At 39.7% G+C, this 25,000-nt stretch overlaps 1 protein-coding gene and 1 long non-coding RNA gene across 10 annotated transcripts in view; one reads left to right on the plus strand and one right to left on the minus strand.

Annotated features, from left to right (window-relative positions):
- The window catches only part of LOC134302078 (band 4.1-like protein 1), a 105,668-nt gene extending 104,214 nt beyond the window's left edge, over nucleotides 1-1,454 (plus strand). For all 9 annotated transcript variants that reach the window (XM_062987100.1, XM_062987107.1, XM_062987109.1 and 6 more), the window contains 3 exons: nucleotides 125-205; nucleotides 456-566; nucleotides 1,368-1,454. In XM_062987100.1, coding sequence (XP_062843170.1) covers nucleotides 125-205; nucleotides 456-566; nucleotides 1,368-1,373 — 198 coding nt within the window. In that variant the 3' untranslated portion in view covers nucleotides 1,374-1,454. The remainder of the gene's footprint in view (nucleotides 1-124; nucleotides 206-455; nucleotides 567-1,367) is intronic.
- A 6,344-nt stretch (nucleotides 1,455-7,798) lies between these two features.
- LOC134302050 (uncharacterized) lies at nucleotides 7,799-11,553 on the minus strand. Its single transcript, XR_010007507.1, has 2 exons — nucleotides 11,429-11,553; nucleotides 7,799-8,033 (listed from the first exon to the last, which is right to left on the minus strand). It is a non-coding gene; the product is annotated as an uncharacterized LOC134302050 (long non-coding RNA).
- Nucleotides 11,554-25,000: the final 13,447 nt, after the last annotated feature.

A 25,000-nucleotide genomic window follows, 5' to 3' on the forward strand; every position in this document is an offset into this window, starting at 1 on the left:
TTGTAATATCTATAGTTAAATTAGTGCAAAATAAAATGTCATGCAAGGAGTAGCAAACGCAGCTAATTAGCTTGTAAGATTGAAAATAATAATTTATGAATTTTTTAACATTCTTTACTTACAGACAGTTAAAGGGGGATATTCAGAGACACGAATTGAGAAAAGGATTATCATCACTGGAGATGATGCTGTGGACCAACATCAGGTACAAATAAAATAACCCAGCAATACACTTCAGTATATTTACGAGCATGTCTAGACACCCCTACTGAATATTACTGATTATTTTAATTACACATGCTGCTAAACTCGAGCTTGCAGTTTTGCAGTCATTACTGTGGAATTGCCATGCTTTAGAACTCATAGTATAGTCTTTTGGTCATACAGTGTACTTTGTACCCTTTGGGTATTACATGAACTTGGGATGATATATGTATACATTTTTCCTTTTTTAGGCTCTCGCCTTGGCAATACAAGAGGCCAAACAGCAGCATCCTGACATGCTTGTTACGAAGGCTGTGGTGGTCAGAGAAACCAACTCTGAGGACAAACAAAGGACATCTGAGGTGCACTGAACAGTCTGTTTTTTCTAGAACTTTATGTATTGAAGAACGTAAGCAAAACATGGTATTTTATAAAGCATTAATGAATTTCTCTAGGTAACAAAGTTATTCAAAAGCCATACCACCTGTTTACATTTACGAGGGTTCTTCAAAAACTTCCCGCACTTTTTAAAACTCTATTTATTAAGAATTTAAAAAACAAATTACATCACTTTTCTAAATAATCACCTTCCAAGGCATTTCTCCCAGCGTCGTACTGCATCGTAATGCCATCAGCAAAATATGTTTTTGGTTGAGCGTGTAGCCACTGATGCAGCACTGCTTTCACATCATCATCACATGAAAATCTTCTTCCCCTTAAAGCTTCTTTGAACATCCAGAAAGATGGAAATCAGATGGCGCTAAATCCAGACTATAAGCGTCTCTCTCAGTCTCTCAGACACGACTGATTACTACTCTTCCCACCCTCACCGTTTCCAACCAAAATATAAAAGTGCGGAAACTTTTTGAAGATCCCTCGTGGTAAACACTTAAATAATTTTAGTCCTACTCATTGCTTTGGAGAATTCTAAGACCACAGCTTGCAATAGGTTTTGTACAATTCTAGCCTCTGTTAATTGGCTGTAAAGTTTTGCATATTCTCTTTTTGTCTGATCCAATTTCCTTGCACCTAAATAGATAGTTTACTTTACATTGCCCATTGGTGTGAGTGAGTGTTTTCCTGTGATAGATTGGCTGTGTGAGTGTGTTGTCAGTGTTTACTGGTATTGATGATATCTTGTGTCTGTGTGTGTGTGTTTACAGTCCTGATCACAGACTTGTGAAATCAGATTAAGAAGATTCACCTTCAGACAACTGCAAAAGTAAACTACTGAACTGTATATACAGTGTATCACAAAAGTGAGTACACCCCTCACATTTCTGCAAATATTTCATTATATCTTTTCATGGGACAACACTATAGACATGAAACTTGGATATAACTTAGAGTAGTCAGTGTACAACTTGTATAGCAGAGTAGATTTACTGTCTTCTGAAAATAACTCAACACACAGCCATTAATTTCTAAATAGCTGGCAACATAAGTGAGTACACCCCACAGTGAACATGTCCAAATTGTGCCCAAATGTGTCGTTGTCCCTCCATGGTGTCATGTGTCAAGGTCCCAGGTGTAAATGGGGAGCAGGGCTGTTAAATTTGGTGTTTTGGGTACAATTCTCTCATACTGGCCACTGGATATTCAACATGGCACCTCATGGCAAAGAACTCTCTGAGGATGTGAGAAATAGAATTGTTGCTCTCCACAAAGATGGCCTGGGCTATAAGAAGATTGCTAACACCCTGAAACTGAGCTACAGCATGGTGGCCAAGGTCATACAGCGGTTTTCCAGGACAGGTTCCACTCGGAACAGGCTTCGCCAGGGTCGACCAAAGAAGTTGAGTCCACGTGTTCGGCGTCATATCCAGAGGTTGGCTTTAAAAAATAGACTCATGAGTGCTGCCAGCATTGCTGCAGAGGTTGAAGACGTGGGAGGTCAGCCTGTCAGTGCTCAGACCATACGCCGCACACTGCATCAACTCGGTCTGCATGGTCGTCATCCCAGAAGGAAGCTGACGCACAAGAAAGCCAGCAAACAGTTTGCTGAAAACAAGCAGTCCAAGAACATGGATTACTGGAATGCCCTGTGGTCTGACGAGACCAAGATAAACTTGTTTGGCTCAGATGGTGTCCAGCATGTGTGGCGGCGCCCTGGTGAGAAGTACCAAGACAACTGTATCTTGCCTACAGTCAAGCATGGTGGTGGTAGCATCATGGTCTTGGGCTGCATGAGTGTTGCTGGCACTGGGGAGCTGCAGTTCACTGAGGGAAACATGAATTCCAACATGTACTGTGACATTCTGAAACAGAGCATGATCCCCTCCCTTCAAAAACTGGGCCTCATGGTAGTTTTCCAACAGGATAACGACCCCAAACACAACCTCCAAGATGACAACTGCCTTGCTGAGGAAGCTGAAGGTAAAGGTGATGGACTAAACCCAATTGAGCACCTGTGGCGCATCCTCAAGTGGAAGGTGGAGGAGTTCAAGGTGTCTAACATCCACCAGCTCCGTGATGTCATCATGGAAGAGGATTCCAGTAGCAACCTGTGCAGCTCTGGTGAATTCCATGCCCAGGAGGGTTAAGGCAGTGCTGGATAATAATGGTGGTCACACAAAATATTGACACTTTGGGCACAATTTGGACATGTTCACTGTGGGGTGTACTCACTTATGTTGCCAGCTATTTAGACATTAATGGCTGTGTGTTGAGTTATTTTCAGAAGACAGTAAATCTACACTGCTATACAAGTTGTACACTGACTACTCTAAGTTATATCCAAGTTTCATGTCTATAGTGTTGTCCCATGAAAAGATATAATGAAATATTTGCAGAAATGTGAGGGGTGTACTCACTTCTGTGATACACTGTATATACAGATGATCCCCACACAGGAACACAGCTTTCTGGAACATGGTACTGTCTATAGACCTATGGAAATGAGATCTCCTAGTCCCCTGAGACACTCGCTATATCGATCATTTAAACCACTGCAACTACTACTGCTTCTTCTCCCACTAAGGATCCTACCTATCTTACCTGTGAATATCAGAAATATAACCGCCGAACATAATCAAGGAGAATCTAAACGTAATCCAGCATCCATCTCGTCTGTGGTGTCACGTCAAGCATCTGGATCCTTACTGTGGATACTTAAACTGGATTTCTCAAAAGGTCCATGATTTTTTTTGCTTTTCATTTTTCCTTCATGCATGACTTTGGTTGAGATGTGAGGTCGGATGGCATCATGCCCTGGGTGATGGTCTGCTGTTACTGCTTGCTTTCACCTGTAGAGAAGATACACTTTTTTGAGTTTTTTAAGTTTTGTGAAGAGTTTTCAAAATAATACATTGAAAATGTTGCTTGTTAATTACGATGGAGTGTATTTATAGGTTACCACATACATATGCATGATACGAATTGCTGGTGTGAATGGATAAACTCATAATGCATTAAACTTCATGACTGGTGTCTAGTCTGCAGATACACTTACCAACTTCTCATTGTATTAACCAACAGCTCTGTAAACACAACTTGCATAATGTCAGTTTTGGGTCTATTACAAAAATGTCTGTTTTATTTTTTTATTTAGAGAATAATAGGGTTCTGCAGTAATAGTAATAATATTATTATTATTACATGTTATTCCCCCATTCTTTACAACTGTGTCTTAACGTGAAATACGTATATACAGCATATATGGGTGTCAACAGGCTTTAAGTAACTAATTTCATAGAAATGTCTCTCTGAAAGGTAATAGTTTTTAGTTTTTATTTGATAATGTACGAGCCGAATAAATATATTTATATGAATTGTAATGTAATATTATACATTTCTCTTCCCCCAAATATCAATAATTTTTTGCTCTAGTCATAATATTGACAAAGCCTGGTTTACCAAATTACTTAAGTAATTTGGTTTTATTGATTTAGGTCAGAATAATTGCTCCTAAATTACAGCTGCACTTAAATCCCTGACTGTCCGTTTAAAATGTGCCAATACAATACAAAAAGGGAATTGATTTGCAGTCCGATGACATGGCAGCATGTGTCAATTTCCAGAAGCCCTATTTAAATGAAAAAAAACCCCATATATAATAGGATATGATATACTCTATTATACACCGATCAGCCATAACATTAAAACCACCTCCTTGTTTCTACACACTGTCCATTTTATCAGCTCCACTTACCATATAGAAGCACTTTTTGGTTCTACAATTACTGACTGTAGTCCATCTGTTTCTCTGCATGCTTTGTTAGCCCCCTTTCATGCTGTTCTTCAATGGTCAGGACTCCCACAGGACCACCACAGAGCAGGTATTATTTAGGTGGTGGATCATTCTGAGCACTGCAGTGGCACTGACTGGTGGTGGTGTGTTAGTGTGTGTTGTGCTGGTATGAGTGGATCAGACACAGCAGCTCTGCTGGAGTTTTTAAATACCGTGTCCACTCACTGTCCACTCTATTAGACACTCCTACCTAGTTGGTCCACCTTGTAGATGTAAAGTCAGAGACGATCGCTCGTCTATTGCTGCTGTTCGAGTTGGTCATCTAGACCTTCATCAGTGGTCACAGGACGCTGCCTACGGGGCGCTGTTGGCTGGATATATTTGGTTGGTGAACTATTCTCAGTCCAGCAGTGACAGTAAGGTGTTTACAAACTCCATCAGCACTGCTGTGTCTGATCCACTCATACCAGCACAACACACACTAACACACCACCACCATGTCAGTGTCACTGCAGTGCTCAGAATGATCCAACACCTAAATAATACCTGCTCTGTGGTGGTCCTGTGGGGGTCCTGACCATTAAAGAACAGCATGAAAGGGGGCTAACAAAGCATGCTGAGAAACAGATGGACTACAGTTAGTAATTGTAGAACTACAACGTGCTTCTATATGGTAAGTGGAGCTGATAAAATGGACAGTGAACGGTGTATATACATAATAAGAATATTCAAATGAAATCTACTCAATACAAACTATTATTTATTACCAGTATTTTTAAAACAATGTATTTTCAAGTTAACATTTTAAAACCTAGGGCAATTACTATTCATTACTTGTGGTGCAGTTATGTGTAATTTTCTCCAACCTTTCTTCCAAAAAGTTATTTTACAGCAATTGTACTGAACACCAAACCCACTTTTTGTGCAGCACCTTTGTCTTTATGCATATCCTCCTTGTATAACAAGTCTTAAAGTCTTAAATGCAAAGTATGACCTACATTTGAATTTCTTTTTTTTAGTATGTTATAACTGTAGACCCTGAATTCCCAAATGTTAGGACTACTGTAAAAGGGTTTGTGTCGAACTGTAAAACTAAACACCTTTCCGGTTTGTTTCAGCTATTTGCTTTTGGCGTGTTGGTCTGGTTGCATTAAAATACTCACCCAAAAGTAAAAATGGCAGTGTGCAATTTAGTAATATGTGCATAAAACTGACATGTACTTGATATGTAAATTCCACCATCAGGACTCCATGTGTATTACAAGGACTGTTTCAGCACTTAACGGGAGAGGACCGTCATTAATAATGGGTGCCTTACTGTCGTCAGAGTCACTGCCACTTGAGGCATGGAACAAACGGATTTCTTTCTGATTTACCGAAGTTATGGTGTGATAAACAAGCTACACTGGAGTAAGGCAAAGTGCCTTGTATAAACTTGCACAGAAAAAGGTTTTGCTTGGCCCTGTTTGGGACATGTACAGATACTCTACGTAGGAATAACTAAATAAATATATTAAGCCTGTGCGCCAAAGGAAAGTTACAGCTCAGTAACTAATGATCTGTGCATGGCATGAAGCATCGGCTTTTTCAAGACTCTCGTCCTCTTCCGGTTCGTTCTCTGATCCTTCACGTCACCTAGTGCTTGATGGTGTGTTGTTGACGTATTTGCATTCAATCTAAATGGGGAAACATGAATACATCAATAAATGTCTGAATTAAAATGTCTTCATTGTTATTTGTTATTGATTCCATTCATTATTTATCTGTGATACAATAAGTAGAGCGGGTGACATATAGCTGACGTGTCCTAGGACCTTGGTATTCATTACTGTAGATTTCAAATCTGTAACAGCAAACAAGGACCTTATCTAATCCTATTAAGGGGTCAGAAAACATGTTTATTAATTTTAATTTTAATAGAACTTTGTTTGCACATATAATTACAGGTTTTGATTACAGTAACCTAATTAATGGTCAAAATAGACATATAAATGCATAGACATACACTGATCAGCCATAATATTAAAACCACCTCCTTGTTTCTACACTCACTGTCCATTTTATCAGCTCCACTTACCCTATAGGAGCACTTTGTAGTTCTACAATTACTGACTGTAGTCCATCTGTTTCTCTGCATGCTTTGTTAGCCCCCTTCCGTGCACAGCACAACACAGAGCAGATCAGGAGCAGTAAGAAGCGGCGTCTGTACACACATGGTTTCTACTTCCTGATAAAAACAGGAGAAACGTGCTGAATGTAGCGGAGAAAAAGTCAAACTGAAGTATCGATACTGTCGATATTTGGATCGATCCGCCCATCCTTAGTAATAAGGTTAGAACAGCCGTGTGAATGTGTCAGTACCCAACCTAGCCAACTAGTTCACAGCTGAGATACTAAAACCCAAATAACTCATACACCATAATTATTATTATGAAATATATACAATAAAGACTTGTACACTGTGTGCAGTACACTAACTATAGGAAAGACATTACAGCTGTGAGTTCATATCCAAGGTAAACAACATCGGTACTTGTTAGCTTAGTCGCTAGTGTTAGCTGCTAAGCTAATTGCAGTGATTTCTGTTTCTATAAGCACTCTGTATTTATAACTATATGATATTATTATTGTAATACATACATGTTTATCAGAGTTCTTGTTTCTGGTGCTTTGCTTTCTCACAACGTTACCATCATGGTGTAATTTCCCTCGGGATAAGTAAAGTATCTATCACCACCAAGCTGCTAACTCGTAGTTGTGTTTGCTGGGTGAATAAATATGTACAGTTTTAATAGTGACCGAGTATATTTGTCCTTGTTCATTTAATATAAAAAATAGATTCTATTCTGTTTACATTTATAAGCACAAAGTCAAAAGAAAAGAGCTCTTATTCATCAAAACAAACACGATGAGTTTCACTACGCATGCGCAGAGGGAACGAGAGCCTCACTACGCATGCTCCGATTCACGAACCTGATCTACGTATCCGGGTGGTTTCGTGAATTTGCGTAAGTTGCGCAAAGTACGTAAGGTGAGTTTGTACATTATCAATGTATAATTTACACTATAATCTCCATAAAACTGCCCCCATTTCTGTATGTGAAAGGCAAATTATTCAAAAACTTACAATTTTCTGTCAGAAATGAAGGAAGAATGAAAAAATAATAATTAGATCCAAGAGAAAGTTTCAGTAGGGAGATAAATATACACTTCTGCTAGCTTTCAAAGTGGCATCAAGGACACAAAACAAAACCACTAACATTAAATGTGGTTTGCATTATTTGTTTTTCTGATGATAATTAGTCCTACATTTTATAATGCACAGAAGCCTTTAAGTAACTGTTTAAGTGTGTGTGTGTGTGTGTGTGTGTGTGCAAATCAGGACAGTAATCAAGTACAGGTATGTAAAATTTCAATATATGTACTTTATTTTTACTTGTAAATAGACACAGACAAAAACTAAAAACATTTACCGCTACAAGTGCAACATGGTCGCTGTTCCACCCGCTCACAACAAACTTAGCTTCTCAATGCTGTTAACAGATGATCTTTTATCCAAATAACGGTTCCTGGCGTCCTTGCTGAGTTTGTCTCGGTATGATTTCCTCTCATTTCGCTTCTGCTTCTCCAGCTTTCACTGCTTCAAAAGAATAAATAAATAATGTAAGAGTCTCTGCTGCTACTTTCACTAAACCGCTAACAAAAACAACATACTGTGCGCGTCGGTGACGTCACACTAAACACACGTGATTCACAAAGTCCAATGAGTAACTAGTAATAAACTAGTGAATCACTGAACCGACTCAGGAATCACATCATTCATGTAATGAGTATTATAATATTGCTTATTTACCTTTGAATAAAATAATTTATTGCAATTCAATCTATAAAAATAATAATTTGAACTCGTTATTTATGACAGTTTTAAACAAAAATGTGACCAAATGAAGCGTTTTCAGAACGTTTTGTGGTGTTTCTGCGCCATCATGTGGATCTTGAACCGTTTCCATGTTGTGTTTTAAGCACTGAGGCAGATCGAGTGATTCAGGAGAAGAAAAAGCAGCTTTTCACTGTCAAACATGTTAAACACTGTTTTATTAAATGCAAATAACAAGCGAACGTAGTCATACAGTAAAAAGTAAGACATAAGCTCAATATTTATAATTCAACATAGAGAAACAAACAAAAAATAATACAATTTGGGATTAAGATAAAACTGAAAAGCTTTAACAATGCAATAGATCTACAACACTTTCTTTTTTGGGTGGTTTTTGGTCTGTTGGTCCTGGATTCTGTAAAGTTGCTTTGAGACAATGTTCATTGTAAAAAGTACTATATGAATAAATTTGCCTTGACTTGATACACATAACTTATTCTGTACAGTACCTGCACATCTGGACATTATAAAATTATTCTCATTATAAATGGAAACGTTATATGCCGGAATAATACTTAAAACATTTACATTAACAGACTCACAGTAGATTATACTTTAATGTTGTATATCTGTATATTCATAGCTTTACATGTATATATTGAACCGATGGTGCTAGTTTTATGTAAGATTTATGTAAGCAAATGTGTGTTTGTATTTAATGTGTGTGAAAACTGTGAGGGACTATGCACCCAAGATTTTTACTCACCTTTCACACCTGTGTTAATGTGTCGTGAGAATAAAAGTGATTTGATTTTGCTTCTGTCGGAAATTCACCAATGTAGATCTGTATGAAGGTGTTTTTCTGGCAAATTTCATTTTATGTATATCAAATTTAGCTAATATTATGATCAGGTTAATTACAAATAATGATCAGTCTTCTGGGTTAAATAAAGGGTCATTAAAATAAGACATATCATTAAATAAAACATATTGGCCTTTGAGAGGAATTTACTTACCACACCTTCTTTTTGACTCTAAGAAGAGATCAACCCAGAAAAAATAGGAAAATACACAGTCAAAAAATAAGTGTTCAATGGATTCTGTAGCCCCTTTACAGAAAACACATGAGAGACAGTGGGTAGCACTGTCACCTCACAGCAAGAAGGTCCTGGGTTCGATCCCCAGGCGGGGTGGTGCGGGTCCTTTCTGTGCGGAGTTTGCATGTTCTCCCCGTGTCTGTGTGGGTTTCCTCCAGGAGCTCCGGTTTCCTCCCACAGTCCAAAAACATGCAGTCAGGTTAATTGGAGACACTGAGTTGCCCTATAGGTGAATGGGTGTGTGTTTATGTGTGTCTGCCCTGCGATGGACTGGCTCCAGCACCCCCTGCAACCCTAATTGGATAAGCGGTTAAGAAAGTGAGTGAGTGGTATTTCTTGTATAGCATCTGATCATCTGGACAAATTATACTTTCAGTTTTGGATTTCTGATTTACCGGTGTTTCATGTACCCACTTAAAAGAGAGATTAAATCGGCAGCTATGGTAGCTCAACAATAAAGAATAATAATAAACAATAAACAACAATAAAGGACTTGTAATTAGGAGGTTGGTGGTTCAAGCTTGTTGCCACCATCAATTGCTTGTACTGTAACTAGCCACAACTGAAAGTCACTTTGTTTGTTTGTTTGTTTATTAGGATTTTAATGTCAAGTTTTACACTTTTGGTTACATTCATGACAGGAAACGGTAGTTACTCCTTACACAAGATTCATCAGTTCACAAGTTCATAAGTTCATATCGAACACAGTCCTGGACAATTTAGTGTCTCCAACTCACCTCACTTGCATGTCTTTGGACTGTGGGAGGAAACCGGAGCTCTCGGAGGAAACCCACGCAGACACGGGGAGAACATGCAAACTCCACACAGAATGGACCCGGATCTCCCCACCTGGGGATCGAACCCAGGACCTTCTTGCTGTGAGGCGACAGTGCTACCCACCGAGCCACTGTGCCGCCCGAAAGACACTTTGGATAAAGGACTCTGCTAAATGCCATAAATGTAAATGTCAAAAAAGCTGGAACAGAAAAATCACCAGTTATAGTGACTCACCAATAAATCACACTAAATAATTTCAGATAACTTAGCAAAACATGATGCATCACTGACATCATAAAATTTACTTTAAAAAACAGGGTAGCATTTGTGTACAATTTTATAAAGCATCTCATTTATCTTGTTATTAAGAACATATTTGTAGGGGAGTCCAAATTGAGCTGCTGTTTTTTCCTTTGTTAAGCTGACCACTGGAAGGTTATTAATGGAGTGGATTTACGAGATAAGAGCTGCCTTATAAAATTATAATTACATTTTTTATCCACTATATCAACCCCATTCAAAGAAATAACATAGTTACGTAAAGAAAAACCGTTTGTAACCTTATAGTTACTTATTTCACTGTCAAACTGAACAGTGAAGGTGAGCACAAGAAGTTTTATATGAGCTGAACGTGTTTTTACTTCTTAAAATATGATGTATAAATCACGCATTGAACACTGCCGTAAAATATCCCCACACAGCTCCTCTCTCTCTCTCTCTCTCTCTCTCTCTCTCCCTCTCTCTCTCTCTCTCTCTCCTCCTCAGTCACGTGACGGTACCACAACAGAACACAGAACAGATCAGGAGCAGTAAGGTGAGCAGCAGCATGTAAGATGTGAGAGAAGCGGCTGTACACACATGGTTTCTACTTTCTGATGAAACAGGAGAAACGTGCTGAATGTAGCGGAGAAAAAGTCAAACTGAAGTATCGATACTGTCGATATTTGGATCGATCCGCCCATCCTTAGTAATAAGGTTAGAACAGCCGTGTGAATGTGTCTATACCCAACCTAGCCAACTAGTTCACAGCTGAGATACTAAAACCCAAATAACTCATAAACTATAATTATTATTATGAAATATATACAATAAAGACTTGTACACTGTGTGCAGTACACTAACTATAGGAAAGACATTACAGCTGTGAGTTCATATCCAAGATAAACAACATCGGTACTTGTTAGCTTAGTCGCTAGTGTTAGCAGCTAAGCTAATTGTGGTGATTTCTGTTTCTATAAGCACTCTGTATTTATAACTATATGATATTATTATTGTAATACATACATGTTTTGTAAGTAGCTGCTCTCAGTTGGGTTGTAGATAAGTTCAGTTGTTTCTGGTGCTTTACTTTCTCACAACGTTACACTATCATGAGGTATCACCACCAAGCTGCTAACTCATACCACGTAGTTGTGTTTGCTGGGTGAATAAATTTTTAGATTTTAAGTGACCGAATATATATGTGTCCTTGTTCATTTAAAATAAAAAATAGATGTTATTCTGTTTACATTTATAAGCACAACGTCAAAAGAAAATAGTTCATATTCACCAAAACACAAACACACCGAATAAGAGCCTCACTACGCATGCGCAGACGGAATGCGCCAGTTGCGTAGGGTGCGTAAACTGCGTAAAGTGCGTCCGTACTTTACGTACTGATGTGTGTTAGGATTTTAATAACATAACAACGTGACGGTACCACAACAAAACACAGCAGAGCAGGAGGGGAGGAGCGAGGTGAGCATGTAATATGTGAGAGGAGCTGCTACTGTCTGTAGAGACATGGGGCGTGTTCGAAAACCTAGGGAGCTGTCTTACTGCCTACATAGGCAGCTGTCTAAGTAGAGAGGATTCTAATAAGCCAATTGCTTATAAGGCAGGTTATTCAAACGCACTACTTAGACAGCGATTCCATCGGGTTTCGCTTACTAAGCTAACAGTTGGCATCTTGCCATTCAAACCAATGGGATGGGGTGGTGGCACAACGAGCTAGCATGTCAACTAACATCTCCCTCCGTGTCCCGAAAACGGTTACATTCGCTGACAAGCCCGAACTTGCAAATAAAAACACTTGTGCAAGTTTATACAAGTTAAAAATCAATAATAATTTATTTCATTTGAAAATAACTTCATTCTTTTACCTGCACCGTCAGCCATGTTTTTTTAATTATTTTTCTGTGAGAGAAGAGCTGCCGCACTGAATGCTGGGATTGCCTTGATCACTAAGGACGCTTCCGATGCTCACTCGTTCTTGAGTCAAAATAACATTTAAATTTTAAGATGCCTAACTAGACAGCATATTAAGGCATCTAGGATTTCAAACAGCCTCATTCTTGGGAGCGCACGTAGGATGACGTAAAATGCTGTCTATGTAGAGAGCTCACTAGCTTTTCGAACACACCTATGGTCTTTACTTTCTGATGAAACAGGAGAAACGTGCTGAATGTAGCGGAGAAAAAGTACAGCTGAAGTATCGATCCCATCACACTAGTATCGATTCGTTTCCAGTACCAACGTTGGTATTGATAATATCGATATTTGGATCGATCCGCCCACCCCTAATAAATCGATTGTTATCCAAGTCACCAACCTTGGTTTAGTTTGCCTCATTAGTTTTTAAAAAGTCAGTTCCAATAGAGATTTTTTTTCCTAATTACATGCATTGAAAACTGAGAATTTACTTTAATGCTTTGGAGTGGTTACAATCTTAGAAATGTATTTGGTTTATGATGACAACAACATTTTAAAGTAATTAGCTGAACAATAACTAGCATAATTAGCTATTATGAACACTCTGGTTTTCTATTTAACCAATGTTAGCTATTTTAATTGGTATTTATTTTACATGAACGATTGCTTTTATAGTAAATAACTGTCAGGTTTGTTAATTAAACTAAAATACAGAAGGATGGAGCTTAAAGGTCTTTTCCACAACACCACCAGATGGTAGCACAAGGCTTGCTAAGCAAACCTCAGCCTACCATAAATAAATCTGTCAAAACCTCAAAAATCCAACTAGCCATACACTTACATTAAATTAACTTTAAGTATATCAACAGGAACTACACAAAACAAGCCTGTATATAAAACAGGAGCTTAAATGTATGAGCAATCAGTCAAAACGGCACTGATGCCTGCTAACTGAGTTTCTTCACCCTGTCCTCTTTAGCCTAAGGGACGAAACGTAGCACAGCCTGAACATAACAGATTGCTGCAGCTCAGAACCTATCCAGCTTTAATTGAGAATCTCTATTTCGGGCAGTTCAATTAAAGTGTCGTTCCCTAAAATTGGAGAGAAAATGTCTTTGTACAGACAGTGGCAGGACTAGCCTTCCTGTGGCCCTGAGCTACATTCACATACGTCCAACTTCTGCAGATGTATGCAAGTTTTACCGTGACTAAATGATTAGAACACACTTATTTGTATAAAAACTGCATTTAAGTTGACATGGCACTCTTATTAATGTTTATGATTGACTACAGCTGGTGACTTCTCTGTGTCAGTATGAACAAGGCTAGTATGACTACACTTTTTACAGTTGAGCAAGCATTACATGACTGTTGTCATAATGCCTGAAGTACAAGGATAAAATGATGAGCACCAATCTTCAGTTGAGCTTTAAGGTGCTGGTTTTGGAGCAGGGGCTTCTTTCATGCATTGCTGCCCTCAAGCATGAGGTCATGTAAAGTGACTGTGGACAGTGACTGTTCCAGCAGCTTTTATTTTTGGGTATTTCTTGTAGGGCGGCTCGGTGGGTAGCACTGTCGCCTCACAGCAAGAAGGTCCTGGGTTCGATCCCCAGGTGGGGTGGTCCGGGCATGTTCTCCCCGTGTGCGTGTGGGTTTCCTCCGAGAGCTCCGGTTTTCTCCTACAGTCCAAAAACATGCAGTCAGGTTAATTGGAGACACTGAATTGCTCTATAGGTGAATGTGTGCGTGTGTATGTGTGTCTGCTCTGCGATGGACTGGCGCTCCGTCCAGGGTGTTACAGTGTGCCTTGAGCCCATTGAAAAGCTGGGATAGGCTCCACCACCCCCCTGCGACCCTAATTGGATAAGCGGTTAAGAAAGTGAGTGAGGGTATTTCTTGTATAGCATCTGATCATCTGGACAAATTATACTGTACTTTCAGTTTTGGATTTCTGATTTACCGGTGTTTCATGTACCCACTTAAAAGAGAGATTAAATCGGCAGCTATGGTAGCTCAACAGTAAAGAATAATAATAAACAATGAAGAACAATAAAGGACTTGTAATTAGGAGGTTGGTGGTTCAAGCTTGTTGCCACCCTCAATTGCTTGTACTGTAATTAGCCACAACTGAAAGTCACTTTGGATAAAGGACTCTGCTAAATGCCAAAAATGAAATAGCTGAAACAGAAAAGTCACCAGTTATAGTGACTCACCAATAAATCACACTAAATCATTTCAGATAACTTAGCAAAACATGATCTTCTTTAAGTAAAAAGAGTTTATAAAACATAACATAATTTATTCAGGAAACAAAGCTATCTAACACCCATTCAGTTCTTGAGAAAACCCTTAGTTATTTATAACCAGTGCACTTACATGGATTGGTAAGCCAATTTAACTAAAAGAACACAGCCAGGCTTGATTCATGTCAGCCCTGTGGAATATAAATCTTACACCTATACAACCTTCTTATGAAATTCAAGCAGTCACCTACAGTTAGTACAGGAATAAAGCCACAATCATTGAATGCGTGTTGTTTATGACCTTACATTATGAAAGAGACTGTAACGTTTGCAAAATCAAATAAAATATTGTAATTTAGCAATGCTTTGTCTTTTTTTATATGTAGGAACCTTCTTAGGCCTACAGATCTCCAAGTGGTTCTTTATTCTGACACAAATAGGAAGGAGTCGTTTCCCATTAAAATTCCATGTTAAGATCACCAACCTTATCAAGTGTCTCTCCTGCGGAGTAGAGTGTCACCCCAAAAAGCCATGTTATCAGACTCAGGATTTCCTGCTGACCCCAACTACTTCTGAGCTCAGTCATGCCAGAATGAACGTGACCTGATCTTGATCTGCTATCAAACGTGAGGACGCACGGAATGTGTAGCCTTCATGATCAAGTGCTGGCAAAGCACATAATCAGAATGAAGGTCAATCTGAGTGCCTTCTCCCTGTTCGGTGTCTCTATTTTAACGACACCCTCCAGTTCACCTTGCCCTACTTCATCAGATTCTGCACCTACAGCTCTCGGTGAATATTCCATTTCTCCTTCAGGTTCGAATGCTTAGAAAAAAACCTCTGGTGACGTGTGACCGACTGGATGGAGAAGGGTGGGGGTCTGGCTTGGGATAAAAATAGAAGTGGCATGGCCCTGGTAGAAATCGATGCCAATCAGCTGTGTAATCTGTGGCTGTTAACCACATCTGTTGCCTGGCACCCATGTGCAGTTGGGGCTTACGCTATTCATTAGCGCTCTCTAGTTGCCACTCTGGACTCTTGGTTTCCCTCAGGTAAGGGCTGCAGCACAGTGGGTTAGAAGGTGGACATTAAGCAAACTACTACAGCAAGGCAATCATGGAAGACCCACGCATGAACTTCAGGGAAATCGGGACAATAGTCGAGCAGAGAATCAGAAGTTGGGAGGTGCTGAATTGATTAGTTTCACGTTGGTGTCCTGGATCTAGCAAATTTGCAATGGCATTTGATCTTGCAAATGTGGACAGTGGACTAATTGGAACTTTTCAAAGCAGTCTCAGCATTCTGTCCAAACTCCTTACTAACACAGACTGGTGGCAACTCATCCAGAAAGTCACAAATGACAATGACATCATAAACCGCAGCAGTTTTTGTTTGCCTTAGATAGCCTCAGCATTAATAATTCTGCTGTAAATAAAATGGACAAAAATCTATGGGAGTGTTGCAATGCGAAAAGTGACACTGACATGGTGGTGGTGTGTTAGTGTGTGTTGTGCTGGTATGAGTGGATCAGACACAGCAGTGCTGCTGGAGTTTTTAAATACCCCACTGTCACTGCTGGACTGAGAATAGTCCACCAACCAAAAACATCCAGCCAACAGCGCCCCGTGGGCAGCGTCCTGTGACCACTGATGAAGGTCTAGAAGATGTCCAACTCAAACAGCAGCAACAGATGAGCGATCGTCTCTGACTTTACATCTACAAGGTGGACCGACTAGGTAGGAGTGTCGAATAGAGTGGACAGTGAGTGGACACAGTGTTTAAAAACTCCAGCAGCGCTGCTGTGTCTGATCCACTCATACCAGCACAACACACACTAACACACCACCACCATGTCAGTGTCACTGCAGTGCTGAGAATGATCCACCACCTAAATAATACCTGCTCTGTGGGAGTCCTGACCATTCAAGAACAGGGTGAAAGCAGGCTAAAAAGGTATGTAGAGAAACAGATGGACTACTGTCAGTAATTGTAGAACTACAAAGTGTTTTTATATGGTAAGTGGAGCTGATAAAATGGACAGTGAGTGTAGAAACAAGGAGGTGGTTTTACTGTTATGGCTGATCAGTGTATTGCATAACAGTTCTTCCTTTAATTTTGTGTTTTAGTCTGATGTACCATTTTGTAAGAATATAAAAAATGCACACAGAGAGAACAATAGGAGGGGGTAAATACTTTTTATATCACTGTAAGTTGTATATAAGTTGTTTACAAGAACAATAAATGACGCTTCAAAGGTGCCTTTTTTATAACAACCAGGGGCCACATTTCAGCAGGTACATAATTCAGTCCAATGTATTATAAACTGCCTCAGCCCACACAAATAAATCTGCCCTATTAGTTTTATGATGCTGCTTGCGAGTAATGGCAGGTTAGCAACACCGCTGGGGCCACCATGTCAAAAAACTAAGATTTAATTGTCTTTAATCAACCCCAGGCAACACTGTTTCTGAGTTTCTCATCTTTCTCAGGTTCCATTCCATTTTCACACGGTCAGAAACTACTCCACAGAGATGGATATATTTTCTATTTGGCAGCTACTTTTTAGCCTCTCGCCCCCCTCCTTTTTAAAAAGTCCATTGACCGTGGCCTGGAATATAAAAGAGTTCTTCTCAAACTTTGCCGTATTTCCTTGATGGCTTACAGTTCGAGCACAATGGTATGCAACGGACAATGTGGGCAGCGGTGACCTTGATGGTTGATTTATAGAGCAAGTGCCTTTCCAATCAATGATAATAGTGGAGTGTGTACTTCAGCAGTGTGGAGAGCGGCATATGCTTGTTATTGGTTTTAATATGACACCTTTTTAACAGGGTCTGTCTGTATTCTTGCCTAACCCAAAATCCAAAATTATGTCGACACCTGATCATAAAATCATATTGTTTTAAGACCTCGCTGACTGTTTCAATCTATCGTCTTCTGGAGAGCATTTCCACAAGATTTTTGGCTTTGGAAATTTGAGTATTTGCAAGACTTTTTGAATGAGACTAACCCTAACCCTAACCCCAAATTATCTCGTTGTTGTGCTCCTCAAACCATTCCTGAACCATTCTTGTTTTGTGGCAGGGCGCATTATCCTGCTGAAAGAGGCCACAGACTTCAGGGAATACTGTTTCCATGAAAGTGTGTACATGGTCTGCAACAATGCTTAGGTAGGTGGTGCGTGTCAAAGTAGCATCCACATGAATTGCAGGACCCAAGGTTTCCCAGCAGAACGTTGCCCAAAGCATCACACTGCCTCCGCCGGCTTGCCTTTTTCCCATAGTGCATCCTGGTGCCACGTGTTCCCCAGGTAAGCAACACAAACGCACCCGGCCATCCACGTGATGTAACAGAAACCATGATTCATCAGACCAAGCCACCTTCTTCCATTGCTCCGTGGTCCAGTTCCAATGCTCCTGTGCTCATTGTTGGCACTTACAGCGGTGGACAGGGGTCAGCATGGGCTACGTAGCCCCATACACAACAAACTGTGATGCACTGTGTATTCTGACACCTTTCTATCAGAACCAGCATTAACTTCTTCAGCAATTTGAGCTACAGTAGCTCGTCTGTTGGCTCGGATCACACGGGCCAGCCTTCGCTCCCCACGTGCATCAGTGAGCCTTGGCCACCCATGACCCTGTCGCTGGTTTACCACTGTTCCTTGGACCACTTCAGACCAGGAACACCCCACAAGAGCTGCAGTTTTGGAGATGCTCTGACCCAGTCGTCTAGCCATCACAATTTGGCTCTTGTCAAACTCGCTCAAATCCTTACGCTTGTCCATTAGTCCTGCTTTTAACACATCAAGTTTGAGGATAAAATGTTCACTTGCTGCCTAATATATCCCACCCACTAACAGGTGCCGTGATGAGATAATCAGTGTTTTTTACTTTACCTGTCAGTGGTCATAATGTCATGCCTGGTCAGTGTATGTCCACATATTTGAGCCATGTAAGTCCAAATGCCGAGAGTGAAATCCCACAACTGCCTGACATACTTTTGACCTTAACTGTACATAGCTGTCCGTCACTCTTTGATCAAATCTTCTCAGATTTTCTCTGATCAACCGACTTCAAAAGCTTTTCTGGCAAATACTCAGCAAGTTTTGAAACAGCAGTTCTTTGGTCATTACTCAGAACCATAAAAAACTCTTCCCACCTTTTCATTTACTTCTGCATATTTCGCTCAGATTGAACTGTTGCTGCCATGATTGATTATCACTGAACCCAAAGGCTAATCGATAGTGCAAAATGTCAGGTACCTACTGTACAATTCAGCCTCTGAAATATTTATTTAAAATGGTCAATAAACAGGTCTCCTACCCTGACAGACATGTCCAATGATGTTTTACTTTCTTTCTTTCATTTTTTGAAATTCAGACTGAACAGTGCTCCATGTTAATGGGTTTATAAGTTGTGTAAGTGTTTCTACTACCAGTGGTTGCTGTATATTTGTTATAAATAAAAGCAACAATTTAACCATTTATATATTTATATACACTGATCAGTCATAACATTAAAACCACCTCCTTGTTTCTACACTCACTGTCCATTTTATCAGCTCCACTTACCTGTAAGTCTGTAGTCCATCTATTTCTCTGCATACTTTTTTAGCTTGCTTTCACCCTGTTCTTCAATGGTCAGGACCCCCACAGGACCACCACAGAGCAGGTATTATTTAGGTGGTGGATCATTCTCAGCACTGCGGTGACACTTACATGGTGCTGGTATGAGTGGATCAGACACAGCAGTGCTGCTGGAGTTTTTAAATACTGTGTCCACTCACTGTCCACTCTATTCGACACTCCTACCTAGTTGGTCCACCTTGTAGATGTAAAGTCAGAGACGATCGCTCATCTATTGCTGCTGTTTGAGTTGGTCATTTTCTAGACCTTCATCAGTGGTCACAGGACAGTGCCCACGGGGCGCTATTGGCTGGATATTTTTGGTTGGTGGACTATTCTCAGTCCAGCAGTGACAGTGAGGTGTTTAAAAACTCCAGCAGTGCTGCTGTGTCTGATCCACTCATACCAGCACAACACACACTAACACACCACCACCAGGTTAGTGTCACTGCAGTGCTGAGAATGATCCACCACCTAAATAATACCTGCTCTTTAGTGGTCCTGGAAGAGTCCTGACCATTGAAGTAAGAAGTCTCCCAAAATCCATTTTATACACTCTCAATAAATAAGTAGTAAATAAAAATCCAATAATTGAGAAATCATTGTTGTCTGGTTTACAAATATATCACTCACCTGAAGCTGTGTGCTGCTACTGATATTACTTTAGTTCAGTAAATTGAAGGCTCAACTTGTCTTAGCCTTTTCAAAGCATTCTAAATTCACTCAGTAACTTCATTTCCTCTGAACTGAAGGTTTACCTCTGCCTCTGTGGAATTTTACTGCCAGAAGGAGTGTAAAACCTAATCTGATTGTACCTTTCATGTATGTGTAATGTCCCACTATTCCATTACTGGAATAAAATCAGTTTATAATCTAAAAAACAGTTTATAATATGTCCAATGCTGTGATTTAAGCCTACAGAAGCATGTTATTATTGTAGAACTTATGTTTACCACTGAGAATTTCCTGGTCTGGAATTTCCAATTATGTTTTTGCCTTTTGGTATTGTAATTTAGTTTAATTAGATTAGTTGTGCAGTGTTGGTGCCTCACAGGGTCCTGGGTTTGGTTTTAAACTCTGGTTTCTGTGTGTGTTAACTGGGGTGGCATTTTACTGTGTCTGTGTGGGTTTTCCTCCATGTGCTCTGGCTTCTTCTTTACATGGCTCTTGTGTTTCTGGAATGAATTTTGGAATAAAACGTAACACAATAAAATGCTTACCTAAGATGTCTGAGTGACACAATGGTGCATCGGGTAGCATCAGAGTCACAGCTTCAGCATCCAAGTGATTAGATGGAGGCAAGTGGATGTGTGATGAGCTGCAGCTGACTGGCATCCCGCCCATAGTGGATTTTTACATGGTTTAGGACCAATTGCAAGCATGACCGGGATAATGCATCTCCCAAAAATAATTTAATGAATGACCATAAATCAGAGTAGAATTTTGGTGCAGCATGTCCCTCATCCAGTATTTTCCAAAATTTGCAAGCACCACTATGGCACAACAAGCAGTGGTAGTGCCTGGCAGACCCGGGTTTAATCCTATACTGGGGTTCCTCCTTGAGTAGAGTTTGCCATGTCACTGTTTCTGTCTAGGATGAGAATAAAGAAGCTACCAAGGAGAAATTAATAAATGCTACAGGATCCTCATTTCTAAGCTATGATTTGGTTTCTTATGCTCCCACCAATTCTCCTTGGTATGGGTAAGAGAGGTGCCGGAACATTTCATCCAGGCTACTGTAATCCGGACCAGGTTAATGTGGTTTCTAAATAGGAAAATGAATAAATAGATTCTACCCTATTGTACCTTATCCCATGCTATACTATACTATTACTTGCCCCATGGTATGAGTGAGTGTAAACAAGTGAGTGCGTGATTCCCTGCCAAGGCCTGGCATTCTGGGATAGGCTCCAAACCCACTGCAACCCTGAATTAAGTAGATGCTAAAGATCAATGACTGAAATAATGATTATAAATCACTAAAAGTTCAAAGACGAGTGTCACCTTGGTCCTGTCTGCACATCAACAATAATTTGCCATTAATATTTAGGATGCATACATCATGAGCAAGGTCACGTCATGAGAAAAATGCTGTACAAGGAAGCCCATACCAGAACTTGACTGAAACTTTCCTTCCACAAACTACTTATTTATTTTGCTAAACATGGCTGTCACACTGAACACAGGAAATTTCAGCCTGATTGGGTTTATCATGGTGCTGCCCTTCTATCTGGACGCCCTCAAAATCAATTATTTATTCGCTCGTTATGTGTGACAGCTCATTGTGCCTAATGATGACTCTGTCTCTCGTGTTATGGAGGCGTTTCAATAGCAGCCTGACAACAAAGATGTCTACAGGGCTGAAAGCCTTAGCTGCTCCGAAATAACACAAAGGTACTATACACAAGACATACTAAGACTACGTCACTGCATCAACACAAGCACTTTTTAGATTAAAAAAGGATTTTTATTCTTGAACAGTTTCTATAAATAAGAGATAAAGGATTAAAAAAGTGAAACAGTTACTTCAACTACATGAGCAAATGTATTTGGAGATTTAGCTATTTAATCAATAGCTTTTGCAAAGACTTCATTCAGCCATGAAGTCTTTATAGCTGTAGATTGGCAATGCATTATACATCAAATACACACTATAAAAATTAACAATATAAATTCGAAAAAACCAGCACAAACATAACCAAGATTAAAGTTAACCTGAGTTTGACATATATTGCATAACTACAGAGCCGTTATTATTAATGATGAGGATGGATTGAGTGTAAATAAACAAATGGAATTAAAAGTGCAGGAAGGTGCAGTTCCAAGTATACAGTATATGGTACAGATTAAATATAGATTAAATATTAAATAGTAAAGTGATATGTGATGAGTATTGCACATTGAATTGGGCCAATATAGCCATATCTATATATACATCGACTAACGTACGCATGTGTATGAATATACTTAAGTACACATATATATATGTACATAAACATACATACATGGCTTCATGTATCGAGCATATGTGGGATGTTCTAGACAAACAAGTCCGATCCATGGAGGCCCCATCTCGCAACTTAGAGGAATTAAAGGATCTGCTGCTGACATCTTGGTTGCCAGATACCACAGCACACCTTCACTGGTCTAGTGCCTTGATGGGTGAGGGCTGTTTTGGCAGCAAAAGGGGGACCAACACAATATTAGGAAGGTGGTCATAATGTTATGCCTTACCAGTATGCAAAAAAGTGCTAAATTAAATTGCAAAAACTAAATTAATAAAATTCAATTATCAATTGTACAGTGAATTTATTTAAACTGTATTAAAATACTTGAATTAAACAACTGTGCCAGGTCACTTGTGCACATTAGAAATAAAAAAATGCCACTTTAGAAAATGATTAATGTAATAAAGTGCTAATTATTACGTATTTTGTGGGCAGCATAACTCCATGCTGAACTGAAACGTCTGAAGTGCACAATTTAAGACATCACTGGAGGGTCAATTCAATTCTACCCGAGCAAAGCTAATGTCTAACCTCATGAATACCAAGTCTGTTTTATGTCATTTTTCTCAAGGGCTTCTGAACAAGGTGGAACATACAGGTCAAGTGTTTGTATGGCTTAGAGCTAGTTCAGTTTCAGTATGGTTTTTATCATCGATATATACTGTATATCATACATCTATGTTGTTTTTAAGACTGAGTACTGACTTTGATTGCAAGCCAGGTCTTCTCTTCTAAAGTTTCAGTGCATCCCAAAAGTGTTCAGTGGAGTTGAGGTCAGGGCTTTGTGCACTTCAATGCAGTTTCTCCACACCAAACTCATCAAAACCAGGTCTTTATACTGTAGATCTTCATTACAAAAGCAGAGTCATGCTGCATCAGGATAGAACCTTTTCCCAAACTTTGAAGCATATCATCCATTTAACTCATTAGATGGTGAAGTGTGTGGCAGGAGGTCATTAAGGCTTTACATTGCTCTGAAAAAAAAATGCCCCCTCAGGTGATTACACAACAAATGTTAAAACTTTTGCATACAGTTATAAGACAATCATTTATACATGCAGTCTTATAGATGATGATTGGCAGTAAAATGGGTCTAAGCAAGCTGGCATTTGTTATAGTATATCATGGGTCACTTGCACATCTGTGAAGGCAGAATTAATGCTAACGGGTGTATACGCATATTGAATCAACATACACCAATCAACCATAACATTAAAACCACCTCCTTGTTTCTACACTCCACTTACCATATAGAAGCACTTTGCAGTTCTACAATTACTGACTGTAGTCCATCTATTTTTCTACATACTTTTTTAGCCTGCTTTCACCCTGTTCTTCATGGTCAGGACCCCCACAGGATCACCACAGAGTAGGTATTATCCACCACCTAAGTGGTTCATCAGTGGTCACAGGACGCTGCCCATGGGGCGCTGTTGGCTGGATATTTTTGGTTGGTGGACTATTCTCAGTCCAGCAGTGACAGTGAGGTGTTTAAAAACTCATACCAGCACAACACACACTAACACACCACCACCATGTCAGTGTCACCGCAGTGCTGAGAATGATCCACCACCTAAATAATACCTGCTCTGTGGTGGTCCTGTGGGGGTCCTGACCATTGAAGAACAGCATAAAAGGGGGCTAACAAAGCATGCAGAGAAACAGATGGACTACAGTCAGCAATTGTAGAACTACAAAGTGCATCTATATGGTACGTTGAGCTGATAAAATGGACAGTGAGTGTAGAAACAAGGAGGTGGTTGTAATGTTATGGCTGATCAGTGTAGTGTACATTAAGTTCTGCTGAAGGTCTTGTGTGATATAATTTTTCTTCACCACATATTTTTTACTGTCACCATATTATAACCTATTCACCTTGCTCCAACAATCCTCTCGCCAGCAATTATATTATTCATTTAAACAGAAGAAGAAAAATGGTTCACGCTGGTCTACGAAATAGTAGCTAATAAGAAATTTTATGGCCGTTTCTGGACATGAAGCAATACCATATCTACACCATACTTTTCTCCTCCCTGCTTTTTGACACGTTAAGGGAACAAATGGGCTCTATGTCATTACATGCTGACAGGAGGCTCCCAGTTGGTACACTAATGTCTCCGTCTCCAGGATTCTTGAAAGCTTGTAGTTCAATTGATGAATTATAAATGTTCTATTCTGTTTTTGGAGTCTCTTCTGTGTGTATGAGTGATTGAAACTGTGTAATATTGGTGTAAAATAAAAAGTAAAAAAAATACATCAGACTCTGATGTCAGTACTAAATGTTGAGCTGGAATCTGGATCTCACAAGATTAGTAAAACATCTTGGGTGTGTTTTCATGCTGCACCATAAACCGATCAGCCATAACATTAAAACCATCTCCTTGTTTCTACACTCACTGTCCATTTTATCAGCTCCACTTACCATATAGGAGCACTTTGTAGTTCTACAATGACTGATTATAGTCCTTCTGTTTCTCTTCATGCTTTGTTAGCCCCCTTTCATGCTGTTCTTCAATGGTCAGGACTCTCCCAGGACCACTACAGAGTAGGTATTATTTGGGTGGTGGATCATTCTCAGCACTGCAGTGACACTGACATGGTGGTGGTGTGTTAGTGTGTGTTGTGCTGGTATGAGTGGATCAGACACAGCAGCGCTGCTGGAGTTTTTAAACACCTCACTGTCACTGCTGGACTGAGAATAGTCCACCAACCAAAAATATCCAGCCAACAGCGTCCTGTGACCACTGATGAAGGTCTAGAAGATGACCAACTCAAACAGCAGCAATAG

Source organism: Trichomycterus rosablanca, chromosome 24, assembly GCF_030014385.1.
Source record: "Trichomycterus rosablanca isolate fTriRos1 chromosome 24, fTriRos1.hap1, whole genome shotgun sequence".
Taxonomy (NCBI): Eukaryota; Metazoa; Chordata; class Actinopteri; order Siluriformes; family Trichomycteridae; genus Trichomycterus; species Trichomycterus rosablanca.